This window comes from Microcaecilia unicolor, chromosome 14 (assembly GCF_901765095.1).
Source record: "Microcaecilia unicolor chromosome 14, aMicUni1.1, whole genome shotgun sequence".
Taxonomy (NCBI): Eukaryota; Metazoa; Chordata; class Amphibia; order Gymnophiona; family Siphonopidae; genus Microcaecilia; species Microcaecilia unicolor.
The window spans coordinates 10,204,659-10,223,713 of record NC_044044.1 but is presented as its reverse complement, the minus strand read 5'-3'; the positions used below and the strand labels follow the sequence as shown (position 1 = coordinate 10,223,713).

The window sequence follows — 19,055 nt, the reverse complement described above, 5'->3', positions numbered from 1 at the left end:
TCGCTCTTTTCTAGAAAGTATTAAAGGAATATTACTACCCCTAGTCCCACTTAGGTGACACAAAGCTACAAACCTTAATTGATCAACTGAATGTCCTGCCTCAGAGACCAGGGGGGCTTCCAACCACTGAAACTGCAGGTTACTTAAATGATGCGCTATTCGAAACTTGATTTTATGAATTGTATGCCCTATATACCATAAATTATAGGCACAGCAGATTGCATACACGCACCAAGCCAAGTTGCAGTCAGTACGAGCATGCAACCTGAAAAATTGACCCACAGAATGAGGTACCCTAATTTCCGTAACTTGCAAAGCATACTTACAGTAAGTGTAATGCCCACAAGCAACATGCCCCAATTCCAAACTAGCTGTGGACTCACCGCCATTCTTATCATGGCAGAACAGCATATTCCCTAAATTCCTGCCACGAGTAAATGTGAACATAGGCATACCTTGAAACTGAGTAGGTATTGATAAAATAGACCAATGTTTCTTGATGATGTCCACTACCATACTAGTGGCATGAGTATAAGGCAATACACATTAAGTTGTCCACTATTTTTTGACGATGTTGACTGTCTGCCCTCAATGTTTAAAATGAGTAATCATGGATCGGGCTTGCTCTTGAAAATCATAACGAGAAGTACAGAGTCGCCATACCCGAAGGAACTGACTACCCAGTATGCTATTTTTCAAAACTTGAGGGTGGTGACTGCGGTAATGTATTATGGCATTACTGTCGGTATCTTTACGATATGACTGAGTAACAAACTGGCCATCTGTCCATTTAATATTGATGTCCAAAAAATTTACATCAGGTCCTCCCATATGGTGGACAAACTTAATATTGGGATCTCTCAAATTTAGAAATACAATAAAGATTTGCAAAGTATCTAAATTCCCCTTCCAAATTAGGAGGATATTATCAATATAACGCAGCCACCCTACCACCTCAGAATAATATTGATATAATATTTATAAATGTATTTATAATATTTATATTTAAAATCAAGCATGGTACCAGAAGGTTGGAGGGTGGCCAATGTAATGCTGATTTTTAAAAAAAAGGTTTCAGACGTGATCCGGGAAATTATAGACCAATGAGCCTGACGTTGGTGATGAGCAAAATACAACAGACTAATATAAAGAACAAAATTACAGAGCATATTCAAAAGCATGGATTAATGAGACAAAAGCCAACATGGATTTAGTGAAGAAAAATCTTGTCTTGCCAATCTATTACATTTCTTTGAATGGGTGAACAAATATGTGGATAAAGGTCAGCCAGTTGACTTTCAGGCTTATTTTCGAAAGAGAAAGGCAACCGTCTTTCGACACAAATCGGGAGATGGTCGTCCTTCTCCCAGGGTCGCCCAAATCGATATAATCGAAAGCCGATTTTGGGCGTCCCCAACTGCTTTCCGTCGCGGGGACGACCAAAGTTCCCAAGGGCATGTCGGAAGCATAGCGAAGGCGGGACTGGGGCATGCTTAACACATGGGCGTCCTTGGCTGATAATGGAAAAAAGAAGGGCGTCCCTGACGAGCACTTGGCCGACTTTACTTGGTCCATTTTTTCTTGCGACCAAGCCTCAAAAAGGTGCCCAAACTGACCAAATGACCTCCCCTTACTCCCCCAGTGGTCACTAACCCCCTCCCACCCTAAAAAAAAACTTTTAAAATATTTTTTCCAGCCTCTATGCCAGCCTCAAATATCATACCCAGCTCTCTGACAGCAGTATGCAGGTCCCTGGAGCAGTTTTAGTGGGTGCAGTGCACTTCAGGCAGGCGTACCCAGGCACATCCCCCCCCCCCCCCCCACCTGTTACACTTGTGGTGGTAAATGTGAGCCCTTGAAAACCCACCAGAAACCCACTGTACCCACATGTAGGTGCCCCCTTCAACCCTTAGGGCTATGGTAGTGTTGTACAGTTGTGGGGAGTGGGTTTAGGTGGGTTTTGGGGGGCTCAGCACCAAAGGTAAGGGAGCTATGCACCTGGGAGCAATTTCTGAAGTCCAGTGCAGTGCCCCCTAGGGTGCCCGGTTGGTGTCCTGGCATGTGAGGGGACCAGTGCACTATGAATGCTGGCTCCTCCCGCATTTGGTCATTTCTGAGATGGGCGTCCTCGGTTTCCATTATCGCTGAAAACCGGGGACGACCATCTCTAAGGTCGACATAAATGAGATTTGGGTGTCCCTGACTGTATTATCGAAACGAAAGATGGACACCCATCTTGTTTCGATAATACGGGTTTCCCCATTCCTTCGCCAGGACGTCCTGCGAGGACGTCCTCAGGAAACCTTGGGCGTTTCATTCGAATATGCCCATCATTGTGTATCTGGATTTTCAAAAGGCATTTGACAAAGTACCTCATGAAAGGCTCCAGAGGAGATTGGAGAGTCATGTGATAGGAGGTAGTGTTCTACTGTGGATTCAAAACTGATTAAAAGATAGAAAACAGAGAGTAGGGTTAAATGGTCAATATTCTCAATAGAAAATAGTAGATAGTGAGGTTCCCCTGGAGTCTGTGCTAGGACCACTGTTTTTTAACATATTTATAAATGGTCTAGAGATGGGGGTAACTAGTGAAGTAATTAAATGTGCTGACGACACAAAGGTATTCAAAGTTGTTAAACTGCACGAGGATTGTGAAAAAATTACAAGAGGACCTTACAAGATTGGGAGACTGGGCGTCTAAATGGCAGATGACATTTAATGTGAGCAAGTGCAAAGTGATTCACATGGGAAAGAGGAACCCAAACTATAGTTAAATGATGCATGGTTCCACATTAAGAGTCACTGACCATGAAAGGGATCTAGGTGTCATTGTTGATGATACATTGAAACCCTCTGGTCAGTGTGCAGCGGCAGTGGCTAAGAAATCAAATAGAATGTTAGGTATTATTAGGAAAGGAATGGAAGAAAAATGAGGACATTATAATGCCTTTGTATCGCTCCATGGTGCGACTGCACCTTGAATACTGTGTGCAATTCTGCTCACCACATCTCAAAAAAGATATAGTGGAATTAGAAAAGGTATAGAGAAGGGCGACGAAAATGATAAAGGGGGTGGGACGACTTCGCTATGAGGAAAGGTTAAAGCAGCTAGGGCTTTTCAGCTTGGAGAAAAGATGGCTGAGGGGAGATATGATAAATGTCTGTAAAATAATGAATGGAATAGACGTGAATCGCTTGTTTACTCTTTCCGAGGACTAGGGGACTTACAATGAATGAAGATACAAAGTAGTAAATTTAAAACGAATCAGAGAAAATATTTCATCACTCAACGTGTAATTAAACTCTAGAATTCATTGCCAAAGAATGTGTTAAAAGCAGTTAGTTAGCAGGGTTTAAAAAAGGTTTGGTTAGCTTCTTAAAAGAAAAGTCCATAAGCCACTATTAAGATGGACCTGGGGAAAATCCACTGCTTATTTCTAGGATAAGCAGCATAAAATGTATTGTACTGTTTTGGGATCGTGCCGGGTGCTTGTAACCTGGATTGGCCACTGTTGGAAACAGGATTCTGGGCTTGAAGGACCTTTGGTCTGTCCCAGTATGGCAACACTTATGTATATATATATATATATATATATATATATATATATATATATATATATATATATATATATATAAGTTACGCACGTTGTTACAGAATATGCCTGGATTTCGGTGAAGATCTGTAGGCACGCTATATAGAATCCGGTAGAGAGCAGATGTATTCTATAATAATACGCATATATTTTACAAATGCCCATTACATGCCCCTCTTTCAACTGTGCGTCTTGGAATTTACACACGCCGCGTTACAGAATACACTTAGTGAGTTGTGCACGTAAATCATAATTAATACCAATTAGTGCTGATAATTGCTTGTTAACATCCAACTGACAGTGCTGATTAGCTAGTTAACCAATTAAGTTACGCTCATTGTTATAGAACACGCTTTGATTTCCATGCAAAAACTAGGGCGCAATCTATAGAATTTGGGGGAAAGCTCACATAAATATAAGCACCCCCTTATAGAATTGCCTCCAAAATATACAGGTAATTAGACTATGTGATGGTGTCAGAAAGGTTGCTCCAAAATTTAAAAGAGGCACCCTGGTAAGTGCAGATCTGAGTCTGTTGGACATCGTAGCCGACTGGGTATGGAATTGAACCCTATCCTTTGTCTCCTGTTACAAGAAATTGAGATGTTTGCTGTTTTCAGGCTTTAAAATAAATAGGGATAAAACCAAATCCTTAATATTTAACCTCAATGCAAAATAACCTAGTGAACTTCCACTTTCAGATAGCCATGCAGGGACTAGGATACCTTCAGATTATTCTTTCAAACAAATTAGGATACTTATTCAAATTGAACTGTGACCCATTGACTGGTAAAATAAAAGGCAATTTAAATAAATGGAATCTGCTGATACTGAGTTGGTGGGGTAGGACCCAGTAATTAAAATGGTAATTCTGCCTAAATTTCTTTTTTTATTTTCTCACAACTCCTTTTGCATATAGCAATCTAGTTTAGGATGGGCTGGATAGAGACTGACGGAAACTCCAGTAATTTGGAATGTAAGGACAGTGCCAGGCAGACTTTTACAGTCTGTGTCCTGCAAATGACAAGACGGATTTGGATAGGCTGGAGTGGGCTTTGACAGCAACTCTAGTAGTTGGAACATAAGGACAGAGCTGGGCAGACTTCTACGGTCTATGTCCCAGAAACACCAAAGAAAGACCATGATCAAGTATATAATATCACGTTCATTGTTGATTTAACCTTGAATTGATAATGAATGTGAATGTTGGGCAGACTGGATGGTGTTATTTGCTATGTTACTATATCCCAAGCTCAGTTTAAGAGGTGGCATAAAATGCTGCTGGATTTTATATGGAATGATAAAAAAAACCTCCAAGCTACCAACTGTTCGCAGTATTTTACTCATGGCCTTGCCATGTGGGCTTAGCATGTTCACACGATAGAGTACTTTTGAAACATCATTTCCATGGCCATCTTTGATTCACAACCCCTTTATCACCCCTCTTTCCCCAGATCATTGAGCTCACTTTTGGGAAGTTTGATGTTGAACTGGATGCTTCCTGCCGTTATGATTATGTGGCGGTGTTCAATGGGGGCGAGACTGACAACACCCGGCGCATTGGAAAATTCTGTGGGGACACTTCACCCAGGTGAGCCAGTTAAAGAACCAGAGATGACTGTTGAGCGGGAGGTATCCTGATAAGAACCAGATGGGAAGGAGTCAGGACAGAGGTCTCAAAGGGGAGGATTTCAACGGATAAATTATGTTATGTTATGTTATGTTACATCATGTCTTGAATTCTGCCACTACCTACTTAGTTCAGGGCAGATCACAACTAAAAAAATCCAGACCTAATCCGCCTGGGAATTATAACACCATAAGGCTAATTTTAAAAACTACAGAACATTCATTCTATTTAAAAACTCATAAAATCAACATGATAAAAACCTAAGACAATTTCTGTGAGAAAAGAAAAGTCTTCAAGTTTTTCCTAAAACATACATGCGTTTGGCCTGTTAGATGCATTGATTTGTTGATTATTTCTTTTCTTTTCTCAGCACAATTTACTCAGATGCCAATGAACTCCTGGTCCAGTTTGTGTCAGATCTCAGTGTCGTAGCTGATGGGTTCACAGCCAGCTACACCACCAAGCCTGCAGCAGAGAAGGCCTCCGTCACAAGATCTAAGCCCACAACTGCTACTGCCCAGGTGCCCAAGCCCGTGGGCCCAAAGCCTGTCCCAGGACAGAAACCCAAGGCCACCATAAAGCCAGCTACTCAACCCAAACACATTGACAGACCCAAGCCAACCAGAAATGAAAAAGCAGCCACCAAAGCACCAAAAACAAAAGTGCCCTCTTCTGTCCCCACCAAAGCCCCAGGTACAGCCAGCTAGTGACTACTGTAAGAACTGAGATTAACAAGAGTACTGGCAATGAAGGTCTGGAACAGACTGCCTGAGATTCAGCTGAGTTTTAGAGGAAGATTTTCAGCCACTCCTGAGTTTTGAATGATCAGCCCTCAATGTACTGTAGGAGCTGTAGTCCCTGGGTTTTCAATTTTAAAAGCAGTACTCTAAGTACTAAAATGTAACAAGTTGGGGAAGTCACAAAATCAGGACATATCTGAAGTCTGTCCAAAAATTAGGGTCACCTATGAGCAAATCAGAAAAGCTGTTCTTAAATAGCAGCTTGTTTCACAAGCCAACAAGGCGTAAGACATTCGATATGGATATATAATTGTCAAACACAATCTATATGAGCAAATATTGAGACACAAGACCATGGCCTACAGATTAGAGCAATGGGCTGAGAGCCAGAGAAACCAAAATTCAAATCCCACTTCCTCCATTGACACTCCTTGTGATCTTAGGAAGTCACTTTTTTCTCTCAGTCTCAGATACCTACTAATTAGGGACTTATTGTATCTGAATTCTAATAATAGACTATAAACTGGCTTGAGAAGCATTTGGAAAGGTGGGATAAAAATCCCAAATTTCAATTGCAATATTGTTCATAAGTACATAAGTACATAAGTAGTGCCATACTGGGAAAGACCAAAGGTCCATCTAGCCCAGCATCCTGTCACCGACAGTGGCCAATCCAGGTCAAGGGCACCTGGCACGCTCCCCAAACGTAAAAACATTCCAGACAAGTTATACCTAAAAATGCGGAATTTTTCCAAGTCCATTTAATAGCGGTCTATGGACTTGTCCTTTAGGAATCTATCTAACCCCTTTTTAAACTACGTCAAGCTAACCGCCCGTACCACGTTCTCCGGCAACGAATTCCAGAGTCTAATTACACGTTGGGTGAAGAAAAATTTTCTCCGATTCATTTTAAATTTACCACACTGTAGCTTCAACTCATGCCCTCTAGTCCTAGTATTTTTGGATAGCGTGAACAGTCGCTTCACATCCACCCGATCCATTCCACTCATTATTTTATACACTTCTATCATATCTCCCCTCAGCCGTCTCTTCTCCAAGCTGAAAAGCCCTAGCCTTCTCAGCCTCTCTTCATAGGAAAGTCGTCCCATCCCCACTATCATTTTCGTCGCCCTTCGCTGTACCTTTTCCAATTCTACTATATCTTTTTTGAGATACGGAGACCAGTACTGAACACAATACTCCAGGTGCGGTCGCACCATGGAGCGATACAACGGCATTATAACATCCGCACACCTGGACTCCATACCCTTCCTAATAACACCCAACATTCTATTCGCTTTCCTAGCCGCAGCAGCACACTGAGCAGAAGGTTTCAGCGTATCATCGACGACGACACCCAGATCCCTTTCTTGATCCGTAACTCCTAACGCGGAACCTTGCAAGACGTAGCTATAATTCGGGTTCCTCTTACCCACATGCATCACTTTGCACTTGTCAACATTGAACTTCATCTGCCACTTGCACGCCCATTCTCCCAGTCTCGCAAGGTCCTCCTGTAATCGTTCACATTCCTCCTGCGACTTGACGACCCTGAATAATTTTGTGTCATCGGCGAATTTAATTACCTCACTAGTTATTCCCATCTCTAGGTCATTTATAAATACATTAAAAAGCAACGGACCCAGCACAGACCCCTGCGGGACCCCACTAACTACCCTCCTCCACTAGACAGGGTGGTTCCAACCCCCACCAAGACAGGGCAGCATCCCTCCCTCCCACTCCCACCCTTGACATAACCAGCCCCCTCCCTCCCTTCCGACAAAACTACAGCCCAGTGTCTAGTGGATTCCGTCCCTCCCCCTGCATAGCCAGAATTTTTGGAAAACCTCCCTGGTATCTAGTACCACCCACCCCAGCCCATCTCTAACTCCCCTTTCCAAGCCTTCCCCAGACCCCCAGAGCTTGAATGAGGCAGGAGTGAATGGGCATCACTCCTGCCTCCGGGCTGTCATTTCCAAAATGGTGGCCCCTGCTCTGCATGGTGCATCCTGGGAATATCTGGGAGAGATACCCGTGCCAGAAATGGTTTTCAAAGCTGACGACTCAGAGAAACAATGAAATCTCTATAAACATGGCAGATGTAATGGTGCAATTTGACAAACTGAAGAGTAGCAAATCGCCTGAACTGTATGGTATTCATCTCAGAGTACTGATACAACTGGAAAATGAACATGCAGAACTATTATTAGTAATATGTAAATTTATCTTTAAAATCAAGCATGGTACCGGAAGATTGGAGGGTGGCCAATGTAATGCCGATTTTTAAAAAAGGTTTCAGAGGTGATCCGGGACATTATAGACCGGTGAGCCTGACATCGGTACTGGGTAAAATGGTAGAGACTATTATAAAGAACAAAATTACAGAGTATATTCAAAAGCATGGATTAATGAAACAAAGCCAACATGGATTTAGTGAAGAGAAATCTTGCCTCACCAATCTATTACATTTCTTTGAAGGGGTGAACAAACATGTGAATAAAGGTGAGCCGGTTGATATTGTATATCTGGATTTTCAAAAGGCATTTGACAAAGTACCTCATGAAAGACTCCAAAGGAAACTGGAGGTATTGTGGATTAAAAACTGATTAAAAGATAGAGAATAGGGTTAAATGGTTAATATTCTCAATGGAAAGGGGTAGATAGTGGGGTTCCCCAGGGGTCTGTGCTAGGACCGCTGCTTTTAAACATATTTATAAATGATCTAGAGATGGGAGTAACTAGTGAGGTAATTAAATTTGTAGACGAAACAAAGTTATTCAAAGTTGTTAAATCGCAAGAGAATTGTGAAAAATTACAAGAGGACCTTACGAGACTGGGCATCCAAATGATAGATTAAGTTTAAAGTGAGCAAGTGCAAAGTGATGCTTGTGGGAAAGAGGAACCTGAACTATAGCTACATAACGCAAGGTTCCACATTAGGAGTCACCGACCAGGAAAGGGATCTAGGTGTCATCGTTGATGATACGTTGAAAACTTCTGCTCAGTGTGCGTTGGCAGCTAAGAAAGCAAATAGAATGTTAGGTATTATTAGGAAAGGAATGGAAAACAAAAATAAGGACATAATAATGCCTTTGTATCGCTCCATGGTGCGACTGCACCTCGAATTTTGTGTGCAATTCTGGTCACCGCATCTCAAAAAAGACATAGGGGCTCATTTTCAAAGCACTTAGCCTCCCAAAGTTCCATAGAAACCTATGGAACTTAGCCTCCCAAAGTGCTTTGAAAATATGCCTCATAGTGGAATTGGAAAAGGTACAGAGAAGGGCAACAAAAATGATAAAGGGGATGGGACGACTTCCCTATGAGGAAAGGCTAAAGTGGCTGGAGCTCTTCAGCTTGGAGAAAAGATGGCTGAGGGGAGATATGATAGGGGTCTATAAAATAATGAGTGGAATGGGTAGACGTGAATCACTTGTTTACTCTTTCCAAAAATACTAGGACTAGGGGGCATGCAATGAAGCTATAAAGTAGTAAATTTAAAATAAATTGAAGAAAATATTTCTTCACTCAACGTATAATTAAACTCTGGAATTATTTGCCAGAGAATGTAGAAAAAAAGCAGTTAGCTTAGTGGGGTTTAAAAAAGGTTTGGATAGCTTCCTACAAGAAAAAGTCCATAAGCCATCATTAAGATGGACTTGGTAAAATCCACTGCTTATTTCTAGGATAAGCAGCATAAAATGTATTGTACTGTTTTGGGATCTTGCCAGGTACTTATGACCTGGATTGGCCACTGTTGGAAACAGGATACTTGGCTTGATGGATCTTCAGTCTGTCCCAGTATGGCAATACTTACATTCTTATGTTCTTACGCACTAGGCATGGCCAGCCTACCATATCAGGGAATTTGTGCCTTATATGGCAAACTGGCTCCATCTGATGCATCCCCAGGATGTACTGTGTGGGGCAGGAGCTGCCATTTTGGAAATGACAGCCTGGAGGCGGGAGCAAGTGGACACTGCTCCTGCCTCATTCAAGATACAGGGGGGACTTGGAAAAGGGGTTGGGGTTCCACTAGGCAGTAGGGACTTCTTCTTTTTTTTAAGTTCTGGTTTGGTAGGGGTGCCACTAGAACCTAGGGAAACAGTTTTGTTAGAAGAAAGGGGGCCATTCATGTTGAGGGGGTGCCACAGGGAAAAAATGTTTTATATCACAGGGGGAGGGAAGAGGTGTGTATGTATGTGGAAGGAAACCGGGTCGGGTGATTTTGAGGGATGGGACACTGCCAGAGTGCATCAGAGGGGAAGGAGGTGGGGCCGATGCTGACCATGGGGACTCTATGCCAGCCTCAGACCTAGCAGTAGCTGTGGGATAGCTGATCAGCTCTTTAGCATCCATTTTAATACGCTGTGTGCTGACGTCTACAGACCAGAAACCTTTTTTGCATACAGCAACCATTAACGAGCAGATAAACTGCTCATGAAGGACATGCAGTAGCCCGCAATAGCTTTCTGTATCAGCCCCTGAAATAGAAAGCTTATGTTAAATAAATATATATTTAGCTGCACTATTTAAATGGATACAAATAAAGCACTAGCGTTGCATATTGACCCAATAAAAATATGTACCCTGCTTTGATAGCTTTCAGTCTTGCAGGCAGTATATAAGAAAATAATAATAACAATACTTGGCCAACCAGCTAAGTTAAACAGAAAGGTGATTCAGAAATAAGGCAATGATGATGATAGGCTAGCCTTAGCTTTATCAACAATGCATCTCTGAGCTTCTAGCAATAGTGAATTTCTGGGTGGGCCCACACATTTCCTACCCCCCCCCCCCCCCCCCCCACGATAAAAATTAATACCCAAAGTCCTGCCAACTGAAGACATCCTCCACTAGAAACCCTCCCCCTAGGTTGTGTGAAGTTGGCAGCTCTCCATCTGCTGACACCAGCACCCGCAATACATTCTCAGTTCATGTGCATGAACTGATCATGGGTGGGGGATGCCAACCTTGGTGGATGGAAGCATACTGCCAACTTCCATGGTGTTCACATGGCCTGGGGGGGTGGGGAGTTCCAGTGGAGAGCGTCTTCAGCTGGCAGGGCTTAGGGCTCCCCACTGGCTACACCAAGGATGTGCGTCACTGTTGGGTGGACCGGAATGGGCCATTGCCCACCTGGCCCCACTCATGGCTGCGCCTCTGACTTGTAATACTAGTGTCTCAAAGAAAGGAGGAATTGCCAGTCTAAAAATGTACTGGGCTGGGGGCAAATCTAGGTTTGACTCGGCCCATCCCTAATGACTAGTCCTGAGCAGACTGGACCACTAACACTGTCTTCCTTCTCCACAGCCAAGCCTCCAGCCAAACAGTGCCCCCAACGGTGCCAGAAGAAGGGGACCCTGCAGAGCAACTTTTGCAGCAGTGAATTCGGTGAGGGCATGATCTATCCCTTTCCCCCAAAGATGGGAGATGCACTTCGCATTATACATAATTTTCTTACGCACCTTAAATGCTATAAGGCTGTAATTGTTATTCCGTTAATAGGATTGCCATGATATTCTCATGCACCTTGTTATCTATATTCTGATTTCCTTATCCCATCAATGTGATTGTTGTTGTATTATATTGTAAGCCACATTGAGCCTGCAAATAGGTGGGAAAATGTGGGATATAAGTGCAGCAAATAATAATAATAGAGACTTTTAGATTATCAGTTGACTAATCAGGTAACCCTAGATGGCTGAAGCACCTGTCCCTATCCAGGAAGTACCCTAGAACTCAACAAAGTTTTCCCCATTCAAACTCCTCTATGGGAGACGACTTAGGGGGATGCTGAATGTTGACAGGGAAATCTGGGAAGAAGAACCCAAATTTATCTATGTCATGATGCAGTTTCCGTGCTGCAACTAAATCAGGGATACTTGGCTGATCCTTTTGCATGACCTCTAGAAACTGGTTGGCTCATTACGTGACCTCTCAGCTAATCAGAAATTAGGAAAAAAAACCCTCTGATGCATGTGTTTCCTCCTTTTTCTGACAGTGGTCACAGGCACAGTGAAGACACTCGCCAAGGTTGCAAATGACAACAGCCTCTATGCTACAGTCTCCATCATTAACTCCTACAAGGTAGGCAACCTGAACGTACAGCAGGCTGGGAAGACCATGAACATTAAGATCGTACTGGTGTGCCCACGCTGTCCCATTCTCAAGAGAGGTAAGAAATCAAACTTCCTTGACTGCTGAGTCCGTCCTAGTTTTGCATTCAGTTCTTGCAGAGCAATGTTTGGAATCTGTGTGAGATTTCTCCACCAGCACTCCTGCTGTCGAGGTGGGGAAGAAGAGGGGTAAAATATCATGCTTTTACCTGCAAGAGACAGCCAGGACCATGATCTGCCTGTTTCTTGTGACTGAAAGCATGTTTTTGTAGTAGCCTTCACTGACAGGAACGTTGGTGGAGGACTTTAGTGCAGCTTCCAACTGCAGGAATATTGCTGAATCCTACAGTTTAGTTTCTTTTATTTATCATATTATATCCCACTCGATCTTGTAATACTCAGTGGGTTACAATAAAAATATACACAATTCATGAAAACACAGACCACAAACAATTGAAACAAAACAAATTACTCCATTCTTTCAGATAATAATATGAAGTGAACCACATAATCCAGTTTTCTTGTGTTTCAAGAATGTAACCAGCAAGCAAAATATCCTACAAGTTATGACATAAGACATAAGCATCGCCACACTGGGACAGACCAAAGGTCCATCTAGCCCAGCACCCTGTCTCCGACAGTGGCCAATCCAGGTCACAATCACCCGACAAGATCCACGGAGCAAAGCGTTTTGTACTGTTAGTCCAAGGAATAGTGGATTTTTCCCCTACGTTCCTATTAACGTCCTATTAACAACATAGTAACACAGTAGATGATGGCAGATAAAGACCTGTACGGTCCATCCAATCTGCCCAACAAGATGAACTCACAGTATAAGATATGATGTGATACCACATACGTATACTTGATCTTGAGTTGTACTTGCCATTTTCAGGACACAGACTATAGAAGTCTGCCCGGCACTGGCCTTGTACTCCAGTTACTGAAGCTGAATCTGTCCAGCCACGGTCTGGGTACAGACCGTAGAAGTCCCGCCCAGCACTGGCTTCTCTTCCCAATTACTGGTGTTGCCATCTAGTCACCGCTAAGCTTGTTTGGTTCCACACCTCCTATACAGGCTTCCTTTGTGTTTATTCCATGCGTTTTTGAATTCCATTACCATTTTCATCTCCAGCACCTCCCCTCATGGAAAGACATTCTAGGTATTTACCACCCTCTCTGTGAAAAAGTACTTACTGGTATTATTCCTGAGTCCCCCCTCCCCAACAACTTCAATTAATGTCCTCTAATTCTACCCCCTTTCCCGTCTCTGGAAAAAGTTTGTTTGTAGATGAATACCTTTCAAATATTTGAACGTCTGTATCATATCACTCCGTCTCTCCTTTCCTCCAGGGTATACATGTTCAGGTCATCAAGTCTCTCCTCATATGTCTTGCAACGCAAACCCCATACCATTTTGGTCATAAGTACATAAGAATAGCCATACTGGGTCAGACCAATGGTCCATCTAGCCCAGTATCCTGCCTCGAACAGTGGCCAATCCAGGTCACAAGTACCTGGCAGAAACCCATTTAGTAGCAACAATCTGTGCTACCAATCCTGGGGCAAGCAGTGGCTTCCCCCATGTCCATCTCGATAACAGACTATGGACTTTTCCTCCAGGAACTTGTCCAAAGCTTTTTAAAACCTAAATATGCTAACCGCTGTTACCACATCCTCCGGCAGCGAGTTCCAGAGCTTAACTATTCTTTCAGTGAAAACATATTTCCTCCTATTTGTTTTAAAAGTATTTCCACGTAATTTTGAGTGTCCCCTGATCTCTGTACTTTTTGAAAGAGTGAAATATCAATTCACTTTTACCTGTTTCACACCACTCAGGATTTCATAGACCTCAATCATATCCCACCTCAACTGTCTCTTTTCCAAACTGAATAGCCCTAACCTCTTTGGCCTTTCCTCATATGGAAGGAGTTTAATCCCATCATTTTGGTTGCTCTTCTTTGAACCTTTTCTAATTACATGGTCCACCTCCCTCTTCACAACAAAACTCAAGTACGTAATGCACATACCTCAACTCTTCTGTTGTACGATTCCCTAATGTGGCAGTGCTACATGAACTTTATCCTACCGCAACATCACTTTATATTTGTCCCCCGGAGACTTCAAAGCCTCTCCGGTACTATATAAGCCACATTGAGCCTGCAAATAGGTGGGAAAATGTGGGATACAAATGTAACAAATAAATTCCGCTATAACGTTTTTGAGATATTACCTCTTACTGCAAGCAAAGTAAATAAAAAACATATATTTATCCCAAAATCCATAAACCATATAACAGCTTACACAGCAACAGAACACATTTTTTGAGTGAAAACATTTCATCCCCATCAATACTCTTAATCAAGTTACTGTTAAGCATTCTTAGACACTGTTAAATTCTACTTGTCCAAGTATTGCTCAACCCTAACCCCAGCAACCAGAACCATAGTCAGGTTTTGATGTCAGGGGGAGCAGACTGTCTGTAAAATAAGCATCAGTTTGAAGCTGAAGGGCTGAGCCACATAGACACCATTTTATTCTAAACCTGTTTGGGGGAGCAGCTGCTCCCCTTGCACCCCCGCCTAGCTACGCCTCTGCCAGCAACACTTTCACCATCCTCCCACCCCTGTCCAATCCTACCACAATACCCTCTAACACAAGGTAAACTGTTGTTCCTTCAGTTTCCTTGCTATAACTCCCCGCATTGCCTACGCTCCCTGCCCACCCTCCCCATCCACCTTCTGCCTACACTCCCTGATAGCAGCAAACAGGGATCACAGAGAGGGTGGTGAACGCTTGGAATGCCCTCCCGCGGGAGGTGGTGGACATGAAAACGGTAACGGAATTCAAACATGCGTGGGATAGGCATAAAGGAATCCTGTGCAGAAGGAATGGATCCACAGAAGCTTAGCTGAAATTGGGTGGCGGGGGGAAAAGGGGTTGGTGGTTGAGAGGCTAGGATAGGGGAGGGCAGACTTATACGGGGACTGTCCAGAGCCGGTGATGGGAGGCGGGACTGGTGGTTGGGAGGCGGGAAATACTGCTGGACAGACTTATACGGTCTGTGCCCTGAAAAAGACAGGTACAAATCAAGGTAAGGTATACACATATGAGTTTATCGTGGGCAGACTAGATGGACCGTGCAGGTCTTTTTCTGCCATCATCTACTATGTTACTATGTTATATAATTCACTCCTAGGGGTCTTATATGTTTAGCAAATTCTGAAGAACTCCCTTTGAATTTTGGGTGACATCAGTGTTTCTATGCTGCATTTCTATTGGAACTGGAGGTTCTGGCACTTGAATTAGGCCATTTATTTATTGGGGAGGGGGTGCTTATTTCTCTGGTATCCCCAATCTGATTTGACTATTTTTTTCAGGTTTTCACCCAAAGCCAAATTTGTCGGTTTTGTTCAGTTTTTGGAGAATTATTTTGTCCCCAGCTATTTTTGACCCCTTTTGTATAATTTCTTTCTAATATTTCATTGGGTTGGAAAGAATATAAAATATGCTGCTTACTTTTTGTAAGAAGATAAAAGAATTTAGATACCTTCAGATTTATTTATTTTTTTCTCAAAGCTGATTTGTTTGAGATGAATTCCACCTCTGTAGCCCTCTCAGAGGCTACTCCCAACTAAACAGTAACAGCTGCAGGAAGCCCTTAGTTACTGAAGACGAATCTGCAAGGACATTAGAGGGACCTCAGCATGACAAGACAATCGCAATAAGGGTTATGTTTCCACAGTTCTACATTTCTAATGGTCTCCTCTCTGGTAGCTGTCAAGCTGATTAGGCATACAACACTTCCACTGCTGGTTGTATGTGAAGTCTGGGATCTTGCTTGGTCAATTGAATCCTAATTTTCTAATGGTTTTCCATGCTTAATTTTGGTTTTCTAGCCTGACGCTCTCTTTCTCTCTCTGTCATCTCCTTATTGCAGGTGGCAGTTATATCTTCATGGGCCGAGTGGATGAGGTTGGTAGGGGCCAGTTAGAACCTGAAAGCTTTGTGGTGCTCTACAAGCCAGAGCAGCAGCAAGTTCTAACCAGCCTAAGCAAAAGGAGATGTTGAAGAGGATCAGAGCAGCCAAAGCCAGAGGAGCACACCACTCACTCACCCAATATGTGCCGGAAGGAGAAGGAAAACGTTATGAGTCAGGACTAGGACATATGGACTCCATAACTCCCAGCTGGCTGCCACCACATTCCGAATGCAGTTATAAGATCATATAAGGTTCTGTGACCATGATATTAGGAATAGCATAAGCCACTTCTGTTTTTATCCCATGCACGCTGGAATTTGTAGTTCTGTAGTTCCCGCTTTTCCTAGAGACGCTGGAATTTTACGTTTACAGATGCAATGGGGGGTAAATCCAGGACTAGATCAGCTCGTGCCTGGTGACTTGAGGCCTACTGGCAATTCTAGCAGTAGCAGAGCCTAGATCAGCAGGGGGTATAAACACCTTTGGAGATCCAACTTCAGATTCATCTCTGCAGACATAAAAGAGGAGACTGTTCTTTTGCTTTTCATCTGGCATTTTGTTTGCTTCGTGGTGGCATCATGGGATGTTTTCAAATACTCAGGTATCAGATAAACACCCAGGTGTCCGATAAATGTCCAGGAAACTCCAACAAAAATATCGTAATTATGGAATTCTACTATACATAATAAAAATATTTTCAAAAATGTATTTTAAGTTTATTTTGTCAATAGTTTATTTTGTTTATTTGTAAGCCACGTTGAACTCAAATTCACTTTTTGGATAATGTGGGATATAAGAATAAATAAATAGCTACCAACATCTGAAACTGTAATTGATCACCAGGGACAGGGAGCGTACAGGGAAATGCCAAAGAGATGGTATTCACCTCATGCTTCATGTGCACCTTACCATTTTATAATGTTTTTTTATTTATGAATATGCAACTATGGCGCTCATTTTCAAAGCATATGGATGTCTCAAAATGGCCAAAAAAAGTCCAGCTGCCAAAAATGTCAAAATCATAATTTTCAAAAAGCAGAAATTGGACATTCTACACTGCAGTTCATCCAAATAGCAAGGGGGCATGTTTAGGGCGGGAGTAGAGACAGCCAAAATTGAGGACGTCAAACAGCGATAATCGAACGGGAAGAAACATCCAAGTCAAAAAAGAAGGGTGTCCTAAGTTGGACCTGTTTCAATCACATCCAGGGTATAAAAAGGTGCCCTGACTGAACAGCTGACCACTGGAGGGATTAAAGCATGACACTCCTTAATTCCCCCCTGAAAGTGACTAGGTTCCCTGACATCAGGTATTATGGGCATTCTGAACACAGCAACAAACAGGTCTGATGGGCATCTCACCTTTGTTCCCTTATCTTGTCCCCTGAGCCTCCCAAAACGTACTGCCCCCCCACTACTCACCACTACAATAGCCCTTATAGCTGAAGGGGGCACCTATATGTGGGTACAGTAGGGTTTTGGTGGCTTTGAGAGGGGTCATAGTTTCCACCACAAATGTGACAGGTAGAGAGAGATAGGGACTCAAGACCCTCACTCCATAATGCACTGCACCAACCATTACTACTCCAGGGATCTGCATGCTGCTCTAATAGACCTGGTTATAACATCTGAGGCTGTCATAGAAGCTGGTAAGTCATAGAATCTCGTACATAGAATCTCTAAGGGATAGAAAGGGATAGTAGACGACATACGTTCAAAATCTGCACACTGATTCACAAAATCATTTACGGAGAGGCCCCGGTCTACATGTCAGACCTCATAGACTTACCACCCAGAAACACTAAAAGATCAGCTCGCACATTCCTGAACCTCCACTACCCCAGCTGCAAAGGGCTAAAATACAAATTAACGTACGCGTCCAGCTTCTCCTACGTAAGCACGCAGCTATGGAATGCATTACCACTCGCCGTGAAAAAAATACCTGACCTAACTAACTTTCGGAGATCACTGAAGACCAGCTTGTTCAACAAGGCATACCTCAATGATTCATCCTAATTACCAGACAACACTCAAGCCTGAAATGGTTAAAACCTAACTCTCCATACTTGAACACCAAGGTCTATTCACCACGAACAAACTTTTACGCAATACCACCCTATCTCTTATTCCGAATATGAACTCCTTATACTTGACTGCTCAATCTACTATGTCATTCAAGTTCCTTAATGTAATAATACTTGTATCTTCACTCCGGTAATGGCGATCACCATGACGGAATGTAAGCCACATTGAGCCTGCAAATAGGTGGGAAAATACGGGATACAAATGCAATAAATAAATAAATAAATAGTTGGGCAGATAAGAAAAACCATGTTTTTTATCTGCCTTCATTTGTACTTCACTTTGGAGAATGGTCAAGAGTCTGGCAGTTAAAATTAATTAAGTACAATAGTACACTACTACTACTACTACTTAACATTTCTAGAACGCTACTAGGGTTACGCAGCGCTGTACAATTTAACAAAGAGAGACAGTCCCTGCTCAAAGAGCTTACAATCTAATAGACAAGTGAACGGTCGGTCTGATAGGGGCAGTCTAACTATATCTCAATTGTCAACAATTAATGTGAAGTAAATAAATGTGCTCAGTTCAAACCATTCCAGCCAAGACTGGTTCAACCAAATGACCAGCCTTGGTTGTAATGGTTTGAACTGAGCACATTTATTTCACATTAATTTGTACTGTTGTATTTAATTATAATTTAGGAGTATGGGGGATTTTTTGGTTTTATTTTCCCAGTATATTTAGTTAAAATTTAATGCCAAGAAATAGAGTGATGCACTTGGGGTGCAGAAATCCAAAAGAGATGGACCACATAGGAGGGGAGAGATTGGTAAGCTTGGTTCAGGAGAGGGACCTTGGGGTGATGGTACCCGAGGATCTGATGGTGACGAAATACTGCGACAAGGCGGTGGCCATGGCCAGTAGGATGCTAGGCTGCATAGAGAAGGGTATAACCTGTAGAAAGAG

The 19,055-nt window shown here is 42.7% G+C and overlaps 2 protein-coding genes across 3 annotated transcripts in view; one reads left to right on the top strand and one right to left on the bottom strand.

The window, feature by feature from the left end:
• The window catches only part of LOC115457884 (procollagen C-endopeptidase enhancer 2-like), a 45,674-nt gene extending 28,904 nt beyond the window's left edge, over nucleotides 1-16,770 (top strand). The window contains exons 5-9 of the mRNA XM_030187556.1: nucleotides 5,048-5,184; nucleotides 5,594-5,916; nucleotides 11,277-11,357; nucleotides 11,968-12,141; nucleotides 16,023-16,770. Of these exons, the coding sequence (XP_030043416.1) occupies nucleotides 5,048-5,184; nucleotides 5,594-5,916; nucleotides 11,277-11,357; nucleotides 11,968-12,141; nucleotides 16,023-16,153 (846 nt within the window). The 3' untranslated portion in view covers nucleotides 16,154-16,770. The remainder of the gene's footprint in view (nucleotides 1-5,047; nucleotides 5,185-5,593; nucleotides 5,917-11,276; nucleotides 11,358-11,967; nucleotides 12,142-16,022) is intronic.
• The window catches only part of LOC115457885 (membrane progesterone receptor epsilon-like), a 60,633-nt gene that overhangs the window by 39,526 nt on the left and 2,052 nt on the right, over nucleotides 1-19,055 (bottom strand). The window lies entirely within an intron of this gene.